The sequence below is a fragment of the Trichosurus vulpecula genome, chromosome 3 (genome assembly GCF_011100635.1).
Source record: "Trichosurus vulpecula isolate mTriVul1 chromosome 3, mTriVul1.pri, whole genome shotgun sequence".
Classification (NCBI taxonomy): Eukaryota; Metazoa; Chordata; class Mammalia; order Diprotodontia; family Phalangeridae; genus Trichosurus; species Trichosurus vulpecula.
In genome coordinates, this window is record NC_050575.1 from 86,768,953 (window position 1) to 86,789,646 (window position 20,694).

Consider the following 20,694-nt stretch of genomic DNA (forward strand, 5'->3'; position numbering starts at 1 on the left):
TATTGTTTTAGTCCAGCTCTACCATTTTATCAGTATTGGAGAATTCTCCACCAAAGCATTTTGGGAGCTGTCTGTAACACAGCCCCTGAGGAACTTGTCTAGGGTCACACAGCTAGTATGTATTAGAGACAGTATTTGAACACATCTTCCTGACTCTAAGCCCAGCATTTTCTCCACTATTCAGTGCTCCCTCTGTGTATGTGTGTGCGTGTGTGTGTGTGTGTGTGTGTGTAGGTGTATGCCCATGTAAATAAAATAAAATAAGAGTAGTGTGTGTGTGTGTGTGTGTGTGTGTGTAGGTGTATGCCCATGTAAATAAAATAAAATAAGAGTAGTATTATAATTTCCTGGATTTTATCTTATACATGTTTCTTGGTTATATAGTTGGAATAAGGGATAATAAGTGGATGGGCCCTCCATAGTGCTTCACTGGCACTTACAGAATATTAAAATATACAGAAGAAGCTTCCAGCATTTGGGGAGTAGATCCTTTTGGAGGATTTGTGAAAGGACATGGGCAAGAATTTTACAAAATAAAAAGGTATAGTTTGGCTGACTTAGAATTCCCTGTTTGAGTGAATACCCTTGTGAATAAAGTTATTAATTCATCCAACCATGGAAGCACTGTACTATTATTACATATACTGTGATATTGGCACCATAACATTAATATCTAGTATTTCTGTACTGTAGAACTGATAAATTGTCTCATGATAAAGCTATCATATGATAACATAATGAGGGAATCTGGGTAAATGAGATGGATCTACTTGGTTGGGGAAACAAAAGAAAGTAAAGTATTACAGGGTTAGCTTTGGCGATGGGGAAGATGGGGGATGTTAGGAGCAAGGTGTATGAGGAGAGAGAATCACCAGCAGCAGAGAGGAAGGAAATGGAATCCTCTAAAGCCACATTAGCTACAGAGGTAACATTGTCTAGGATGGCAGCACTTTTGTAGCTCTCTAAATTTGGTAAATAACTTTATGCATGTTATCGCAGTTGACCCTTAAAATAAAGCTGTGTATCATATATGTCAGCCAGTAGATGGGATCTATTCTTGTGCTTAAATTTGGCCTATCAGAAAACTTATCGATTCCTTATCTGTTAATTGAACCCTTGAAGTATTTCATTTCTTGGGTCCTCAGTAGCACTGTCTTATTACTAATGCAAGCAGGAGTGGCTGAAATTAGCAACAGGTGAGGTACCTGGAAACTTTTATATTGTAGTATAGAAGAAAAGGCCCTGGATTTGGAGACATCAGGGTTTAATCCCAGCTCTGCTCTGCATCTCTGTGTCCTACGAAGATCATTCCCCTCTCCCCCACTCTGGCTCTCACTTAAACTCCTATCTAAAATTAAGGGGTTGGACCAGATGTCTAAGGTCTTTTCCATATCCAAAGACTGCAGTCCTCTGCTATAAAGAATATATATGGTGGGTGTGTATATAATGTGTGTGTGTGTGTATATGCGCACATATATGTGCATATATGTGAATATATATAATATATTATATATATATATAAGGGGGGTGAATATATATATTATATATATATATATAAGGGGGGAGAGAAAGAGACTTGTATAGAGACAAAGACAAGAAAGAAAAGGCGTAGAAAGAGAGGGAGGGAGAGAGAAATGTGCACACGCACGCGCGCGCACACACACCCACACACCTACACACCTCTATGTGTCCAGGGCAATTTGATGCTGATCCTTGTAGTACATCTTGTCTTGCTGAGAGGTCCCCTCAGCACTTCTGGGAATTATGAAAAAACTGTGTCATCTGAGGTTGTCTTCAACCAGAGATTGTAGATGCCTTTTTTCCTATAGGAAAGTAGTTCCAATTTTAAAGTGAAAGTCACTGAGGAAAATAGGGTTCAGCATATCCAATTTCACTTTAGCTCAGCTGTATGGTGACAGAATCCCAGAGCCAGAAGGTGCCTTAGAGACCAGCTACAGACAAAATGTGTGACTGAATAAGAATCCGGCCTCTGCTTGAAGACTTCCAGTGTAGGGGAGCCCACTACTTCCTGAGGTGCAGCTCCTTTCTCCTTTGGGCAGCTCTTCTCTAGGGCTGAAATCTGTCTTTCTACAGCTCTAACCCTTGTTCTTAGTTCTATCCTCCAGGGCCAGTCAGAACAACCTGATGTCTCTTCCATTTAGTGGCCTTTCAGATGCTTCGAAGGTAGCTAGTGTGTCTCCTAGCTTGTCTCTTCTCTAGGCTCAATGCTCCCAATTTCTTCAGCTCTTCTAAACAAGCTGAAGCTTCTCTGTGTTTTCTAAAAGCGTACCTAGAACCGAACATAGTATTCTAGATTCAGAACACTAGGTAGTTTCTAGAGCCAACTAGGTGACACAGCGATAAAGCAGTGGACCTGGGGTCAAGAAGACCAGTCAGCCTCAGACACTTAATACCTGTGTAACCTACAGCTACGGGCAAGTCATTTAACCTCGGTTTGCCTCAGTTTTCCTAACTGTAAAAGGGAGATAATAATAGTATCTGCCTCAGGTTTGTGAGAATAAAAACAAGATACTATTTGTAAAGCACTGAGTACAGTGCCTGGTACATTGTAGGTACTCCATAGATGTTTGTTTCCTTCTACATGGGGCCTGATCAGGACAGAGGGATCAATCAAGTAAGCACTTACAAAGTGCCTACTGTGTGCCAGGGACTAGAGATACAAAAGCAAAAATGCAACAGTTCCTAACCTGAAGGAGCTTACATTCTATCAGGGAAGATATTGGGAACCTATGTTCATGGATTAAATATGTGTGTGTGTGTGTGTGTTACATACATAGTATATGTTTAAGACTGAGTGTATATATATATATGTATGAAAGTTTAAGTATATATATGTATATATAAGATTAAGTATATATAAGGGTATGTGTGTGTGTATATTATATATAGTGTGTATGTTTAAGATTAAGTATATATAAGGGTGTGTATAGATATGCATGTATATGTGTTATATATGTATATAGTGTGTGTTTAAGATTAAATATATATGTAAAAGTTTAACATTAAGTATGTGTGTGTGTGTGTGTGTGTGTGTGTGTGTGTGTGTGTGTGTGTGTGTATAAACTGTAAGTAACAGAGAAGGTAATTTGAGGGGAGGGATTTTAGAGGGATCAGGAATGACTTCACGGAGCAGGTAGCACTTGAGGTAAGCCTTGAAGGAAATAAGGGATTCCAGGAAGTAAGGAGAAGGAGGAAATGCATTGTAGGCATGGGGGCCAGTGTGACTGCATTACAGAGTGCAAAAAGGGGAATCACTTATAAAAAGACTAGAAAGGTAGAATGGGGCCAAGCTTGTAAAAGGCTTTAAAAAACAAACAGAAGGTCTTGTATTTGATGCTAGAGGCAATAGTGAGCTGTAGAGTTTGAGTAGGGGAGTGTCATGGTCTAACCTACACTTTAGCAAAGTCACTTGGGTGGCTTTGTAGGGGATGGATTGGAGTGGGATGGGACTTGAGGCAAGAAGGGAAGGGATGGGAGAGGAATAAACATTCATATAGTGCCTACTATGTGCCAGGCACTGTGTTAAGCTCTTTTTACAAATGTTATCTCATTTGATCCTGACAACAACCCTGGGAGGTAGGTGCTATATTATCTTCATTTTACATTTGAGGAAACTGAGGTAAGTAGAGGTTCAGGGAGTTGTCCAAGGGCATAGTTAGTGAATGTCTGAGGCTGAATTTGATCTTCCTGACTTCTCACCTAGTACTCTACCCACTATTCCACACAGCTGCCATTGGTATGTTATTGCAGTGGTCCAGGTAGAACTATTATCTCCTTTGCTTCTCTTGATGCAGCCTGTGGCAGCAGGGCATTTTGGGTAGGGCACTAGATGAGCCAAGCGAATTGAGCAGAACCAGAGATCATTGATCACAGTAACAGCAATATGGTAAAGATGATCAGCTGTGGAAGACCTAGATTCTCTGATCAGTACAGTGATCCAGGCGGTTCCAAAGGATCATTATGAAAAATGCTTTCCCTCTCCTGGGAGAGAAAACTGATGAACTCTAACTGCAGATTGAAGCATATTTTTTTCACTTTCTTTTTCTTTTTCCAACAATATGGAAAATGACTTCAAGTATCATATTATTTGCTTTCTTAGTGAGTCAGGGAGGGGTTGGAGGGAGGTAGAAAATACAATTTTTTTTAATGTTAAATTTTTTTTTTAAAAAAACCTTTTAAAAATTTATCTGTTAAACTAGAAGGCGAATTGTATATTTTATAACATTTTCTTTGCTATGTGACTGTTTTCTTATGTAGAACAGAAGAGCTGGAAAAAGCATTGGATTTAGAATTGTAAGGGACATTAAAGAAGTTCCAGTCCAACTCTTTCATTTTACAAATGAGGAAACTGAGGCCCAAAGAAGTGGAATAATGAGCCCAAATTCACACAGGTAGTAAATAGCAGAGCTGGGATTTTGACCTGATTCTCCAATTGCAATCCATTGCTCTTTCTACTTTGCCATGTCTAGGTCCTGACTCTGCCATTTATTAGCCACAGAGCTTTGGGTGAATCACTTGATGTATCAACCTCTTTTCCACATCAATAAAATGGAGACAGTAGTACTTGTATTTCTCACTTCAGAAGGTGGTTCTGAGGATCAGAGGAGAAAATATGTATATAAGGTTCTTTTGTACACCTTGTCAGTGCTATATACACATAAACTAGTATTAGTATTCCTTTTCTAAGGTCCTATTCCTATACCTTATCATGATGTGGAGAATGACCCTAGGTTCAACAGAGTGCAAGCCCTAATGAATGCTGTCAGCTTCTAGCACTTAGCAGAATGCTTGGCACATAGTGGGATGCTTATTGACTGACTATGAAGTTAGACTGGTATGGGTCTACTAACAGACTGTGTCTGTCATCTGTGGTCTAGGATAAGTATGGAAAGACACATTGCTAGAAAGTTGGTCCCTGCGTGATGGACTTCCAGAGTTCTTGTGGTTGAAGCAAGCCATCTGCTAACATGTGAGCAGGTTTTAGTCTGTGAAGGAAAGAGCCATGTGGGTAAAATGCCACAACTAGCTATTTGAACAATGAGCATAGGGACTGGAAGGGTTATTATTGTCTTTACAGCCATAATATTAAGTCTAATTGAGATGCCCTCTGCTTTAATTTAAACTCATTTCTTCCCAGCTGGTCTTTGGAGGACGAAGAGAACACACCTTCTGCTGCGTCTTCCTCATTATTATAATTGAGTTTCCTCTTGCCTTCTGTGGATTTTGAGGAAAGCTCTTGGTGAACCTCAAAAAGCCAGATTTAAATGGGAGTCATTGCTACTGTTATTGGTGATAATAGGAATGAAGCAATTTGTTCCAGGCTGAACGACTCCATTTCCTTTAACCTCTTTCCCAACCCATTGATCACTGTGATTGCACTTGTACAGGACGTATCCGGTATGTCTGCATCCTTCTTAATGCGAGGTGACCGAAGCTAGACACGGTACTCCTCTCTAAGGACAGGCTGACTAATGTGGAACATAGTGGAAGGATTGCTTCCTGCCCTTGGCATGCCATAGCGCTATTAATTCATCTTTGTCTCCTGCTGGCCTTTGTCACAGTGGCATTGTATTGCTGATTCATTTCGCCTGTGGTCAGTTGTAACATCCCACTCGTTCTTCCAAGTTCTTTATTTATGCTTTTGTGGACCCCATCTCTTTTCCCAGCCCATGTTTGTGATACTGGATTTTTAGCCCTTTTGGATATCATTCTTTTCAACAAAATACTACACATTCTCAAGTCACCCAATGTCATTTGGATGTTGTTCCTGTCTCGCCTAGAGTCCCCAGCTAATTTAGTGTCCTCTTCATATTTGACAGGCATCTTTTTAATCCTCTCATCAAATTCATTAGCAGAAATATTGCTTAGAATGGACCCTAGAACCATGGGCTATTATAGCATTGTGTAATGGGGAGAATACTGGACTAAGAGCCAGAGTATAGAATTGGCATGAGGTAGAGAAGTGAACCTGGGCTAACTTTCAGAAGGGCACAGTTTGAGTTCTGACACTTCTGTAAGCTGGTTGACCCAGGATAGAACAGTTCGCTTCAATGAGCCTCAGTTTCCTCATCTACTAAACAGGACTACTAAAATCATACTGCCAACTCACAGGGTGATTATAATGTAAGTCTCAAGGCTGTTAAAAGTTGTTCATTTTCCTCGCCTCCACACACTGATTCATTGTACATATCCAGTGGTAGTAGTATGATTGAGACCATGATTTCCAGGTTTGTCAATGTGAATGTAGTGATGGCAGGAAGGTAATCATGCTAGATTCCTTAGACCCATAGAGTCAGAACTAGGAAATCATCTAGTCCGAACCCCTCATTTTCCTGACGAAGACATTGAGTCCCGCAGTAGAAATGTGATTTGCCCAAAGGCATGTAACAAGATTTTCCCAATGGTAGCAAGTAACAGACCCAGGATTTGAAATCATGCCCTTAGATTTCAAGTCTAGCATGGTTCTCCATCAACATGCTACTTCTTTGTATTTCCTTCCCATCATCTGTCTGTCCTCCTTCCCTACTCTTCAGTCATAAATAATCCATAGTCCAGGTGGTCTGGTCACAAAGCCATGTTGACTATTTCCTTCCCCAGCTAAAATCCTGCCTTTCCTTATCCACCTTAATTCTTGTACCTCCCCTCTGTTAATTATCTCCTATTTATCCATTATAAGGCTTATTTGTACCTAATTGGTTTCATATCATCTCTTCTATTAGACTTCAAACAAGGACTGTCTTTTGCCTTGTTTCATATCCTTAGCACTTAGCAGGATGCCTGGCACGGAGTATGTACTTAATACATGTTTATAACTATATTTGTATTTATTGTTGTTAATAAATACTTAGGTACTTAATAAATACTTGTTGAATTGAAAAGTACCTGGAAATATTCTCTTCTCCCTTCTTTGGATGACCTGCCCATTCAAGTTCCTAAAATAAATTCTTTCCACTACAGTCAACAAACACCCTTCCCCTGAAGAACAAAAATAACTTATTCATAAGTACTCTTCCAACTGGTTCTATCCAGGTTCTATCCAACTGGTTCTCATCCATGCCCTCTGCCACCACTACTCACAAACCAGCCTGGTATATTCTTTTCTCTTCTGCCAGACTGAAGGGCAAAAAGTGGGAAGTTTTGAATCATCACCACAGGCAGCATGGTCAAGGGGAGAAGACTGGTCTTGGAGTCCAGAAGACCTGGGTTCAAGTCCTATCTCTGACACATATTGACAGAGTCTGGGCAGGTTGCTTCTTTCAGTGCCCACAGGCAATTCTCCATGATTCTGTGTTGTATAACAGGTTTTCCTCCCTAGGAGTTGTTCACCCTAGTGAGATCACAGATCTGGTTAGAAGCCAGCTTGTAGAATACCTTAAATGTCAGACTTAGGAGTTTGTATTTTACCTTTTAGCTCAGTGATTCCAAGCCTTTCAAAAATATCATAGGATAGAGACAAGACCTGTGATTTCAGTGGTACTGACAATTCCTTAGTGAGGAACTTCCCTTGACCAGTGGAGGAAGCACCTTCTCTGCAATCAATAGCCTTAAAGAGTTGCCTAGAGTACTGAGGGTGAACTTGCCCAGAGTATGGGAGCCCCCTTTTCCATTTTATTTTATGGTTTTTAAAAAAAATTTGAACTTAACAAACACCTAATAAAATTAACATCTCCATGTACATTGGAATGGGAGAGAAGTGTACATAAAATGGCAGATCTCTGTTGTGTGGGTTTTTTTCTTTTAAAACATAATAAATTCAACATGTCACTTTCAAGCTACCTCCATTGTGATTCCTTCCAACCTTCCTTCTATTCTCTTCTTTTTAGGGAGGGTGCGGGTGAAGGGGACAATAGACAAGAACCCTACTCCTAACTGCCTATCTCCTGCTCGCTTTCAACTGAAAATGTAGAAAAGTGAAAGCCTTGGCATAGATACGGATAGTCAAGCAAAGTAACTTCCCACATTGGCCATGTCCAAAGAATGCGTGTCTCATTCTTCATCTCTTTGTCAGAAAATTGGTAGCATGCTTCATCATCAAGGACGCATTTTTAATGTCAGATTATTTCCTAACTTCCCCATATGAGAGTAATTGCACTTTTATTATCGTTTGATTGAGAAGACATATAGTGAATGATACAAAGCTCCTATGAATCCATTGATTCTTTGAAATGAATATATATTTTATTAATCAGAACAAGGACTACATTTATGTGAAAAGTTTGTACATAAATGTACAAAACATTGAGTTTATAGAATGTTTATTTATGGATTCACATATGAATGCATGAACCACTTCCAGTAATTCAGTGCCCTTCCCCGCCCCAAGCCCAGTGCTGTGTGTGATAAGGATAGCCAAGGGAGATTCTAAAGACTTGAGCAAAGGAGTGACATAGTTAGAACTGTGTATTAGGAAGATTACTAGGGCGGTTGTATGAACGACAGATTGAAGAGAGGAGAGGCTGGAGGCAGAAGGATTGTTAAGAAGGTTATTTCAATGTTGCAGGTGAGAGATGTTGGTGAGGACCTAAATTAGGGTAATGGCCAGCCATGTGGGTGGAAAGACAAGGATGGATACCAGTGATATTGTAGAAACATGAAAGATATTATGAGCAGATTTCACAATAAAAAGAGGTAGAAATACCAGCCTTTTATATCTGAGGCAGACAGATAGACGGCACTGGATCTGGAGTCAAGAACACTTATATTAAAATCCAGCCTCAGACATTTACTATTATTAGCTATGACCCTGGGCAAGTCACTTATCCTCTCTTTGCCTCAGCTTCCTCATCTGTAAAATAGGGATGATTATAATAGCACCCACCTCCCAGGGATGTTGTGAGGATCAAATGAGAATGATGTAAAGTGCTTAATTAGCACAGCGCCTGGCACGTAGTGAATGCTATATAAATGTTAGCTGTTACTAACCTGGTAACTAAATAAACTTATTAACTAAATTATTATTATTAACTAAATTAACTTATTAACCTGGTAACTAAATAAAGAAATTTGGTCTATATATATTATAGATAGATAGATTTAGATTAGACATATTTAAAACTTTGTAATACACACACACATCAGATTTCCTGGGTACTTTTGTTAATACCTCATAATACTGAAGTTTGTACTATGAAAATATCCCCTCAGGTTTTGATGAAAAGGAGCCTAGGAATCTTCTATGCCTTCATAGGTTCACATTCAATTCATTCCCACCTCTTGCGCCATCTCCTTCCAAAAAAAAAAAAAAAGTCCAAGAGGGTAGAAATAATTTTACTCAGCAGTCAGAAAAGTTTGGTTGGTTCTGAAATACGGAATTTGCCAATTATATTTTTATCGTTGACCTAGACCTGAGCTGAGCCTGGGCAGGAAGGGACAAAGGAAAGTAGTGATGAAAACGGTGGGAAGATGAAACCAAAGAGGAAGCATCATACAATTGCATAAACATTCAGAAAGGACGATTGTTGTCCTTCCCTGCCAACCCCCTGTGCCTCACCGCAGAAAGGATCATGTCTGGATTAGAATCCTAAGTGGGGAAGTGACTAGCACCATTCGGCCCCGTGGGGAAGTGATAGACTGAAATGTCCTGCATGGCTCACCCCTGCTGCTTTTCCTCCTTTCAGATTTGACATCTACCGGAAGGTACCAAAAGACCTCACACAGCCAACGTACACTGGGGCAATCAGTGAGTACCAGTTTAACTTCCTTTGCCTCCCTTGGCTCCTTTCAGTCCTCTACTAGTACCCACACCCTTTTCTTCCTACCTCCTTTTTTTTTTTTTTTTTTTTTTTGCTCTCAGGAATTATAGAGACTTTTATAAAGGAAGACAGGGAAAAGAGAAGGAGATTTCCTGCAATGTGGTGGTCACCTCTTAGCTGGAGAGCCATTTCATAGCCCTTTCAAAGACACTATGTGTGGTCTACAGCACTCTCTCAATGCTTCCCGTCCTGTTCAGAGAGATGCACCTCCTCTCCTGGAAGTCAGACTTTAGTTGACAGTAAGGATGTTGTTGGTGGTTAGTATGTCCACACTTCAGCCATCCTATTAACTAGCTGCCAGTGGGTATCTGAGCCCTTCCTTCCAGTCTGTGAAAGCCACTAACACTGTGTACCATTTTGTGTCTAGGAACCCTGTGTGGTCTTGGTGTTTCCAGATGAAGGGATAACAGAGAACACTTGATAGATTGTATTTCATAAGATCCAAAGTTGGAGGGGACCTTAAAAGGTCCAACCCCCTTCCCCTTCATTAGTTACTAATAGCAGTGGTTCACATTTACATAGCACTCAAATATGGAAACAAAGGCCCAGAGAAGAAAGTGCATTTGGGTCCTTTTGGGCCAGTGCCATTTTTTTTTTTGCCCTCTGGATTCTTCTTGTACTCAGTGGGGCCATCTCCAGTCATTCCGACTGATATCTTGCTACTGGACCTAGATGGCTCTTGAGGTGAAACTGAGGCTGGTGACTTTGCACAGCCTTGCCTCACTTAAATCCAATTCACTTGCAAGTCATGGCATCACCTTCCTGATGTTGTGGTCCTCTTCAAGAACAAAGGACACACAAACAATATTGTACTCAGAAGTTTCATGGTTTTACAGCTGCATGATCTGGGGAAACAGATGAGGGAGGATAAGGAGTGGCTTGTGAGATTGAAGAAGGTTGAAGGATATGAATCCAGGCCTTGCCAGCTACCTGTTTAAATGAAGGCTTGGAACCCTGGTAGTGTATGACTTCTAAGTGATGGTTTTGACAATAGGCATAGTGAAGCTAGGGCCTTCCATACTGCAGAATCAGGGAAAGAGAACACCAGAGTGTCAGGGAACCAAGAGGACAAACTTGGGAGTCCCACTCCTGGTTCATCAGCAGAGTCCTGGGGATCTGAGGGAGCATCACAGAACTGGCTTTTACCACTTTCCCTGAACCCACCTATGTCTCTGGCCAACTGAGACCATTCAGAGTCAAGCTCCCAGAGAGCAGAGTGGTGAAGAAGTGAGGGGGAAGAAGGGCTGTCAAAACCTGAGGACTCCACACTCCCAGGCCACATCAAATCCAGTCCTCCCATTAAGCCCATCTCTGTTTAAACTGGCACTGCTGCCTGTTACAGAATCTTAGCAGCTATGTGGTCCAGTGTCCTCATTTTACAGACGAAACAGCTGAAGCCCAGGGAGGGCCTGTGACTTGGCCCAGAGTCAGTCTACCAGTTAGGGACCGTGCCAGGACTAGAACCTCAGTCTCCTGACTGAACTGATCTGAGAAGGACTTCAGTATTTGAGGCCAGAGCACTGGGGATTAGGACATGAAAAGTAGCAGTACTTCTCTGTTCCTTGTGGCTACTTTAATTGTATTACCTCACTCCTGACCAATTCAATGTCTCTCTCTTCTTCCTTTCTTCTCTTTTACATTCTTTCCATTCCATTTATTCCATTTGCCTAAAATTGGATAGATTGGGTAGGGAGGAGACAGCAGTGGTCAGGAATGGTGGGATGAGGCAAAGCATTCTATGTTTCTTCTTTGCCTTATCTCTTTCCTCCCCCAATCCTCAATCTAAAGGACTGAGACTGAGGCTTCTTGCAAGTTTAGGAACCATAGCCCTCATGTGTCTCTTCATTTTAACCACACAGTCAAGATAAGAATGTAGCTACCTTAACCTTCTTCATACACCTCCACTCATTAAGTAATTCAGCAAACAAAATGCCTAGTAACCATGTTCTAGGCAGTACTTTAGGGGAGAGATAAAATCAGACAGAGGAAGGGGGAGGGATACAAAGAAAAAAAAATGGACAACCCCTGCCTTCAAAGAACCTACATTCTAATGGGTGCATTCAGCATGTACATAGATAAGAAAATACAAGATAATTGGTAGAGGGAAAGAGAATTAAAAACGGGAAGAGCAAGGGAAACTTCATGGAGGAAGTGATGTCAGTGGACAATTCAGTTCAACAAACATTATGCCTCTGCTGTTGTGTACAGAACATCATGGTTGGCGCCATGGGCCATACAAAGGTTAAATGAGGCCCAGTTCTGACCTTTGTGGAGTTTTCCCAGAACTCTATACTATCTCCCAAATAAAGTCCAGACTCCTCAGCCTCACATTCAGTCCAGTCCCAGCTTGACCATAGAGATAGAACTCAAGAGGACCCCAGAAGCCACCTGCTCGAGCTGCTTCATTTCACAGGGGGGGAAACTGAGGCCCAGGGAAATTAATACTATGTGATGGTCTTACAGACAGCTAATAGTAATAGTTCTGAAGAGTGCGCAAAGTACACAAAGTGAGGAAGGGGCTATTATTATCTACATTTTATAAATGGTGAAACTGAGGCTGTGGAGTTAAGTGATTTGCCCAGAGTTCACACAGGTAGTGAACAGCTGAAGCAGTGTCCAAACTCCGGCCTCCTCATCTCTAATACCTCCCTCCCTCCGCTATATACCACAAAGCTCCCTCAAGGTCAAACAAGTAATAAACTTCAGAAGTAAAATCTGAATCCAGGTCCTCCGACTCTTGGGCTCTTGCTCCATCCACCATGCCATTTTGTCTCCCTGTGCTTGATAAGAGGACAAGCCATGGCCTTGGGGTCAGGAGACCTGGATTCTGGATTTGCCACCAACTTACAGTATAATTTTATTTTCAAAAATTAATTAATTTTTTTTAGTTTACAACACTTAGTTCCACAAGTTTTTGAGCCAAATTTTCTCCCCCTCCTCCTCCTACCCTATACCCCTCCCCCCCAAGGCAACATGTAATCTGATATAGGTTCTACATATACCTTCATATTAAATTTATTTTCCCAATAATCAATGTGTAAAGAAGAATTATAACCAATGGGATGAACCATGAGAAAGATGAAACAAAACCGGAAATAAAATAATGTTAAAAAAAAAGAGAAAGAGAGAGCAAATAATTTGCTTCAGTCTCCATAATTCTTTCTCTGGATGTGGGTAGCCTGTTCCATCATGAGTCTTTTGGAGCTGTCTTAGAACCTTTGCAGTATAATTTTAGTCAAATTTTAGGTCTTCAGTTTCTTCGCCTTTCAAATAAGTAGTTTGGACCAGATAATCTTATAAGGTTTCTTCATTCAGTGCTTATATTGTTTGTTCCATGATTCTTGCTTTTCAGTGTTATCTCCTGTTCCCCTCAAACTTCCATCTTGACTCATTGAAATAAAATGTACATATGACGTGTTCGTTTTCATCTCTGGGACATGCATTGTCCCCCAGCTTTAAATGCAGCCTCCCTCCCTCCGCCTCCATTGCTGTCTACATTCCACACATCCTTCAAGTCTAAGCTCTTGCAAGAAGCCACAGTGACCACAATGAGATAATCTCTCTAAAGTGCTTAGCGTAGTGCCCAGCACATAGTAGGCACATAATAAATGCTTGTTCCCTTCCTTTCCTTTTTAGTGAGACAACTCACTATGGTGGATAAAGAACTGGACTAGGGTTCAGGAATACTTGGGCTTGAGTCTAGCCCCAGGGTGACATTAGGCAAGTCATTTAATTTCTCTGAGCCTCAGTTTCTTTATCTGTAAAGTGAGGGTAATAATATGTAGTATCTTCTTCATAGAGTTTTTGTTAGGTTCAAATGAGATGATGATAACCAACTTATAACACTTTTAAGGCTGGCTAAATGCTTTGCTATCATCATTATCATCATCATCATCATTCCTTTCCTATATATTCCCATAGCCTTTCTTGTCTGGGCCTCTCATCTCACACTTGGTTATAGACATAACCAGAGTGCCTAACATTAGCTGCATCTCACTGCTTGACTGACAGGGAGGTAACAAAGGTAGGATAGAAAGACTCCCTCATTCCTTACAGTAACTGTTTCGACAACTTTTCCACTCTCCTTTTGCCACCAATGCTATGCCTACTCCCACACTTCCAGCACATGATCTAGCCTCCTACTTCACCGAGAAAATTAAGGCTATCTGACCTAAACTCCCTCTACTCCCTTATTCTAGTCATCATAATTTTTCAACATCATCACCCTCTCTCCTTTCCCTGCAGTTACAGAAGAGAAAGTACTGCTCTTCATTAAGACTAATGTCCCATCTGTGCCTATGCCCCCCCACCCCATCCCATCTCATCTCCAGGACTCTGGCACAAGAATCATCCTTTTTGCCATGTGTCTTGAGTTTCTCCCTTGCTATTTATACATTTCCATTAAATATGGTCAGGAATTCTGACCATAAAGAAGAAAACTATTCCCCACTCCATCTATCCAACCTCTCTTTGTTTTGCATTGCCAAGGTTCTCAAAACAGTCTGGAGCCAATGCATTTACTACTACCAACTGTACTGCCCCAACCTGCCTCCTGAAACTGTTTGCTTGGAATATTAATGACTCTAACCTTTTGTCAGTCTGGATCAAAAATGGTTTCCAGGGCAGTTTGCTGGTTATCGGTCCAAAAGCTTTCATTTCCTAGAAGTTTTCTTCCTTAATGGTTATTCGTCGATGGCCATTAATCTAAAGAATATTGGAGCCTTTGGGTTCCGAGCAGTGAAAGAGTCCCATACTTATGTAAACCTCATTGACTGGGTTGGTCTCATTCACTTTATAGCAAATTTTCTCAAAATGAATAGTATGTTTTAAGGAGTTGATGCCCACCAAAAAAGTATAAAAGGGGTCTTCTTTAAAGACTTCTTCTTACATCCAGCAGGATGTAAGGCCCTAAAGGACGAGAACTGTCTTTTTTTTTTCTTCATATCCCTAGAGCCTAGCATGATGTTTTACATGTATATACACCTAACATTTGTTGAAGGAAATGGAATGGACAGTGAGCAGCAAGAGCCTTACCATTGGTAGTTCACCTGCTGTTTATTGCCTCGCAACCCTAGTGTAGGGTGGAGTGGGGTAGGGAGCACAGCTGAATCCCACCAACAACTTCAGCAAGCATTTGATATTTTAATTATTTGAACAAAAATGTCTGTTGAAATTGTTGGATGAATGAATCGTATCATGACTGGGATACAAGTGCCAGAGCTCTTTGGGCACTCTCTTTTTTTAAAATTTTTTTTATTATTTATTTAATATTTTTAGTTTTCAGCATTGATTTCCACAAAATTCTGAATTACAAATTTTCTCCCCATTTCTGCCCTCCCCCCGACTCCAAGATGGCATATCTTCTGATTGCCCCGTTCCTCAGTCAGCCCTCCCTTCTGTCACCCCATTCCCCCCCATCCCCTTTTCCCTTACTTTCTGGTAGGGCAAGATAGATTTCTATGCCCCATTGCTTATATATCTTATTTCCAAGTTGCATGCAAAAACACCTATTTTTTTAAGATTTGCTTGTAAAACTTTGACTTCCAAATTCTCTCCCCTCTTCCCTCCCCACCTACCCTCCCTAAGAAGGTAAGCAATTCAACATAGGCCACACATGTATCATTACGTAAAACCCTTCCACAATACTCATGTTGTGAAAAACTAACTATATTTTGCTCCCTCCTACCCTGTTCACCTTTATTGAATTTTCTCCCTTGACCCTGTCCCTTTTAAAAATGTTTGCTTTTGATTACCTCCTCCCCCTATCTGCCCTCCCTTCTATCGTTCCCCATTTTTTATCCCCTTCCTCCTTCTTTCCTGTGGGGTAAGATACCCAATTGAGTGTGTATGTTATTCCCTCCTCAAGTCAAATCCAATGAGAGCAAGATTCACTCATTCCCCCTCACCTGCCCCCTCTTCCCTTCCTACAGAACTGCTTTTTCTTGCCACTTTTATGTGAGATAATTTATCCCATTCTATCTCTCCCTTTCTTCCTCTCTCAATATATTCCTCTCTCATCCCTTAATTTGTTTTTATTTTTTTAGATATCATCCCTTCATATTCAACTCACCCTGTACCCTCTGTCTATATATGTGTGTGTGTGTGTGTGTGTATGTGTGTATATGTGTGTGTGTGTATACATATATGTGTGTATGTATATATATTCCCTTCAGCTACCCTAATACTGAGGTCTCATGAATTACATACATCATCTTTCCATGTAGTAATGTAAACAAAACAGGTCAACTTCAGTAAGTCCCTTATGATTTCTCTTTCTTGTTTACTTTTTCATGCTTCTCTTGATTCTTGCGTTTGAAAGTCAAATTTTCTATTCAGCTCTGGTCTTTTCACTGAGAAAGCTTGGAAGTCCTCTATTTTATTGAAAGTCCATATTTTGCCTTGGAGCATGATACTCAGTTTTGCTGGGTAGGTGATTCTTGGTTTTAATCCTAGCTCCATTGACCTCCGGAATATTGTATTCCAAGCCCTATGATCCCTTAATGTAGAAGCTGCTAGATCTTGTGTTATCCTGATTGTGTTTCCGCAATACTCAAATTGTTTCTTTCTGCCTGTTTGCAGTATTTTCTCCTTGATCTGGGAGCTCTGGAATTTGGCGACGATATTCCTAGGAGTTTTCTTTTTGGAATCTTTTTGAGGAGGCGATTTGTGGATTCTTTCAATTTCTATTTTACCCTCTGGCTCTAAAATATCAGGGTAATTTTCCCTGATAATTTCTTGAAAGATGATATCTAGGCTCTTTTTTTGATCCTGGCTTTCAGGTAGTGCAATAATTTTTAAATTATCTCTCCTGGATCTGTTCTCCAGGTCAGTGGTTTTTCCAATGATATTTCACATTGTCTTCCATTTTTTCATTCCTTTGGTTCTGTTTTATAATATCTTGATTCCTCACAAAGTCACTAGCTTCCACTTGCTCCAATCTAATTTTTAAGGTAGTATTTTCTTCAGTGGTCTTTTGGACCTCCTTTTCCATTTGGCTAATTCTGCCTTTCCAGGCATTCTTCTCCTCATTGACTTTTTGGAGCTCTTTTCCCATTTGAGTTAGTCTATTTTTTAAGGTGTTATTTTCTTCAGTATTTTTTTGGGTCTCCTTTAGCAAGTCATTGACATGATTTTCTTGCATCACTCTCATTTCTCTTGCCAGTTTTTCTTCTACTTTTCTTACTTGCTTTTCCAAATCCTTTTTGAGCTCTTCTGTGGCCTGAGACCACTTCATGTTTTTCTTGGAGGCTTTTGATGTAGTCTCTTTGACTTTGTTGACTTCTTCTGGCTGTATGTTTTGGTCTTCTTTGTCACCAAAGAAAGATTCCAAAGTCTGAGTCTGAATCTGAGACCATTTTCGCTGCCTGTTCATGTTCCCAGCCAACTACTTGACCCTTGAGCTTTTTGTCGGGGTACAACTGCTTGTAGAGTAGAGAGTACTTTATCCCTAGTTTGAGGGGCTGCACTGCTATTTTCAGAGCTACTTCTACACAGCAAGCTCTGCCACACCAGAGCACTCCTTCTCCCCCCGAGAACCACCAACCAGGATTGTGGCCCAGATCCAGGCAGGGCAAAGCAGGCTTTGCACTCCTGCTCTAATCTGCTGCTTAATTCCTCTCACCATGTGGGCCAGGGGCCAGAAGCAACTGCAGCCGTAGCTCTGGAAGCAGCCTCAGAGATGCACCACCTCCACCGCCCCTGGGGCGGTGGCTGACCACAAACTCCTTTCACTCTGTCCCCACAGTTTTTACCACTAACCTTCTCTGTTGTCTTTGGTGTTTGTGGGTTGAGAAGTCTGGTAACTGCCACAGCTCACTGATTCAGGTGTATTAGGAGGGCAGAGTTTATAATCTCAAAGAGGATCATAAACATGTCTGAAAGGTTCGGAACCGCCGGATATAAGAAACTCTCAAAGTAGAAGGCAGAAGAATCAAAACATTTATTTAGGCTCCACAGTAACCAACCCATGAACCAGCAACCCCATTTTGATATATTGATCAAAAGCTTCCAGGCCCAATAAGTACGCCTTGAAAGAGTAACCAGGAGGCTACAGAGAAGCATGATTGCGTAAAGCAAAATCATGTTTCCCCCTCTATGGTAATAAGATTACCCACTGGACTGAAGTCTTTGTTCAGCTTCCTCCCGTAGGTCAGCTCTGCTACTGGCAGCTCCTGCTTCAGCTGTGGCTGTGGCTGTAACTGTAGCTGTAACTGTCGCTGTAACTGTCGCTGTAACTGTCGCTGTAACTGTCTCTGGCTCCAACCGGAAAAGGAAAAGAGGATCTTCAAGCTGTCCTCTCCCCTCTTATAGAGTTTTTGACATCATCAAGCACCGCCTGAACGACCAGGGCCGATTGGTTCTTGACTTGGCCCCTCCCCCTAGCGTAGCCGTTAACACCTCCCCTCAGCCAGCCCCATGACTCATCACACAGGAAGTTGTCTGCTTCCTGGAATGCTCTTTGGGCTTCCTGCCCCGGAAGAGCAAGCCACAGTGTCCAGAGGCTCAATGAGGTAATCTGAGTCATTCAAAGAAAACAAAGGCCATTCTGGCTACACTCCACCCCTCACAATGTTCTAGGATGCACAATCCAATCATAATTCAAATTAAATTATATATCCTAGAACATTGTGATTCAATTATGCAGGAAACTAAAACATATCATTCACAATAAAGCAAAACATATCATTTGGTGACATTCCTAAATATTGGTTTACGATTCAAATGTGATCCACCCCTAGGTCCCAGCAAGATAATCTCTTCAATCAATCATCCCCAAAATAATTATTAATAATTCAAATGTCCACCCCTAAATCCTTGTATCCATTACATAGGATCAATAATATCATAACAATAAAACAACACAGCAAGGATAACACAAAATAAGTAAACAGAACACTATCATCATTTCCACCCCCCTTGAACGATTGGGGCTCAAAATCTTGGGGTGAGGGGTGAAGGTCTCATTTTCCATAGCTTCTTCATGCTGAAATTGGATGTAGAGATGGCCCTGCCCCCAAAAAGTCCCATTCCAGAGGTCATTTCTTTAACGAGCTGGCAGGAATTCCAAGAATGCTACATGCTTAGGCAGTCACCGGAAAGTGCAGGGTGCTTAAGCCTGAAGGAAACAAAACTAGCAACAAGGTTAGCCAAAACAAAGGACAAAAAGAATAGACAAGTATGGACTATAATTCTTCAAATAAAATCATCTCAAGTTTGGTTGAGATTTCAGTTATGCAAAGATCCAACATCAGAGCCAAACTCAGGTGGGAAATGTTTCTTTTCAAAAGGAACATAATGAGGAAGCCAAGAGGATCCCACCCTAGATAGAGACTAAGATTGTCCTCCCAGCCTTTCCCCAAATGTACAAGTTTTCATCCGTTAATCACACAAGGTCACCTTCAGTCTGAGTGGCTTGTGGGCTTGCAGGAGCAGTTCTGATTTCCCTATCTCTCCTGTTATCAAGGCCTTTATCTCTGTACATTCTATATAATTCATTGGTTGGAATTCCATCTATCATTTCAAAACCTACCCCTGCTCTCAATAAAGCAGTAAACATTTCTTTCCTTGTTACTCTCCTTTGGCGCCAAGTTTGCTGGTTATTCACCCTTCTCTCTCGAGGAGATCTATCCCTTCCCCAGTCACCTAAGTCATGTAACTGTAAAATCTTATTTATCACTGTTGTAAGACGGCTCCCTACTTCTCCAAGTAATAAATTCAAAATTAGTTGTTTATAAGCAGGGGGAGCTGTCCTAATTATTAAATTCCTATGAGGCAGTCCCATTGGATCATTGTAATATTTGTCTGCAGTTCCTATCATAATGGCAGTCTTCATTACCTCCTCCTTTAGTCTCATGATACAATCTCTAAGTGAATACCAGGGTCTGTGCTCAGTGGGCCACATAGAATCAGTAGCATATCTCTTATTGCATCCCACAGCGGCTAATGCCAACAGAGTAGTCCTGCTATCACCATCTCCTTGCTGATGATGTTCCCTAAAAGCTTGTTGAACTAGAGGATCATGGCTGATACCTATGAATCTCATGCAGTCTGTCCTATCCACTGATATTCCACTGGCCCCTTGATCACTGAGTCTTACCATCCAAGATATCAATGGTTCTCCTATTCTTTGGCTGAATCTACTCAAAATATCTGTGACCTCTTGCGGTGAGAAATCTTCCTGAATTTCCCTTGTAACTGAATCTTCACCTCGGGTTTCTGTCTTCCTCCTTTGTATGGGTCGAGCCCTTGTCTGATCATTTAACCATCTCCTATTCTCTGTGTGAGGCACATCCTGAACCCCAGTAGTGTTTTGTGCCTCAGCCCCTAACATTGTCTCATTCTCCCCCCACTCACTTCCTCTGCCACCATGGCTAGGACGAAGCAGGCAGTCAGGCTCTTTCTGGGCTGGGTTGAAATGCACTCTGGGCTTTTTTGGTCTCCTGTTGCTCTTAGCCACATTAATAGAAAAGTTCTCATTTGAGTCAGTTTGGTCTCCTGCTATCTGAGATTCCCCTTCTTCCTGTGGGGTAGGAGTGACCCCATGTCTTTCACTTAATCTCAATCTTTCGTATACTAGCCGGTAGGCTGATAACACTATCCAGCTTTGCCTAGATAGTGATGCCCCTGACTGAATCCCAACTTCTCGTAAACACTTTTCCAAATCCCTAGGATCTCCTCTCCGTAGCCTTGGTTCCCAGTTTTCACAGGGTCCAGCTTTTTTAGCCAATTCTTTTGCTAGGGAGGAATAAAATGGATCCTCCCATCCTGGGATATTCATCTCTTCCTCTGGAATTGTTCTGCTTCTAAATAGAGATCTTATACCTAGCGATCCCATCCTCGTCGCCAAATGTATTAGGAGGGCAGAGTTTATAATCTCAAAGAGGATCATAAACATGTCTGAAAGGTTCGGAACCGCCGGATA

At 41.3% G+C, this 20,694-nt stretch overlaps 1 protein-coding gene across 1 annotated transcript in view; it reads left to right on the forward strand.

Moving 5' to 3' along the window:
* ERGIC1 (endoplasmic reticulum-golgi intermediate compartment 1) overlaps window positions 1–20,694 on the forward strand; it is a 158,434-nt gene that overhangs the window by 65,099 nt on the left and 72,641 nt on the right. Inside the window, exon 2 of the mRNA XM_036751763.1 lies at window positions 9,639–9,700. Coding sequence (XP_036607658.1) covers window positions 9,639–9,700 — 62 coding nt within the window. The remainder of the gene's footprint in view (window positions 1–9,638; window positions 9,701–20,694) is intronic.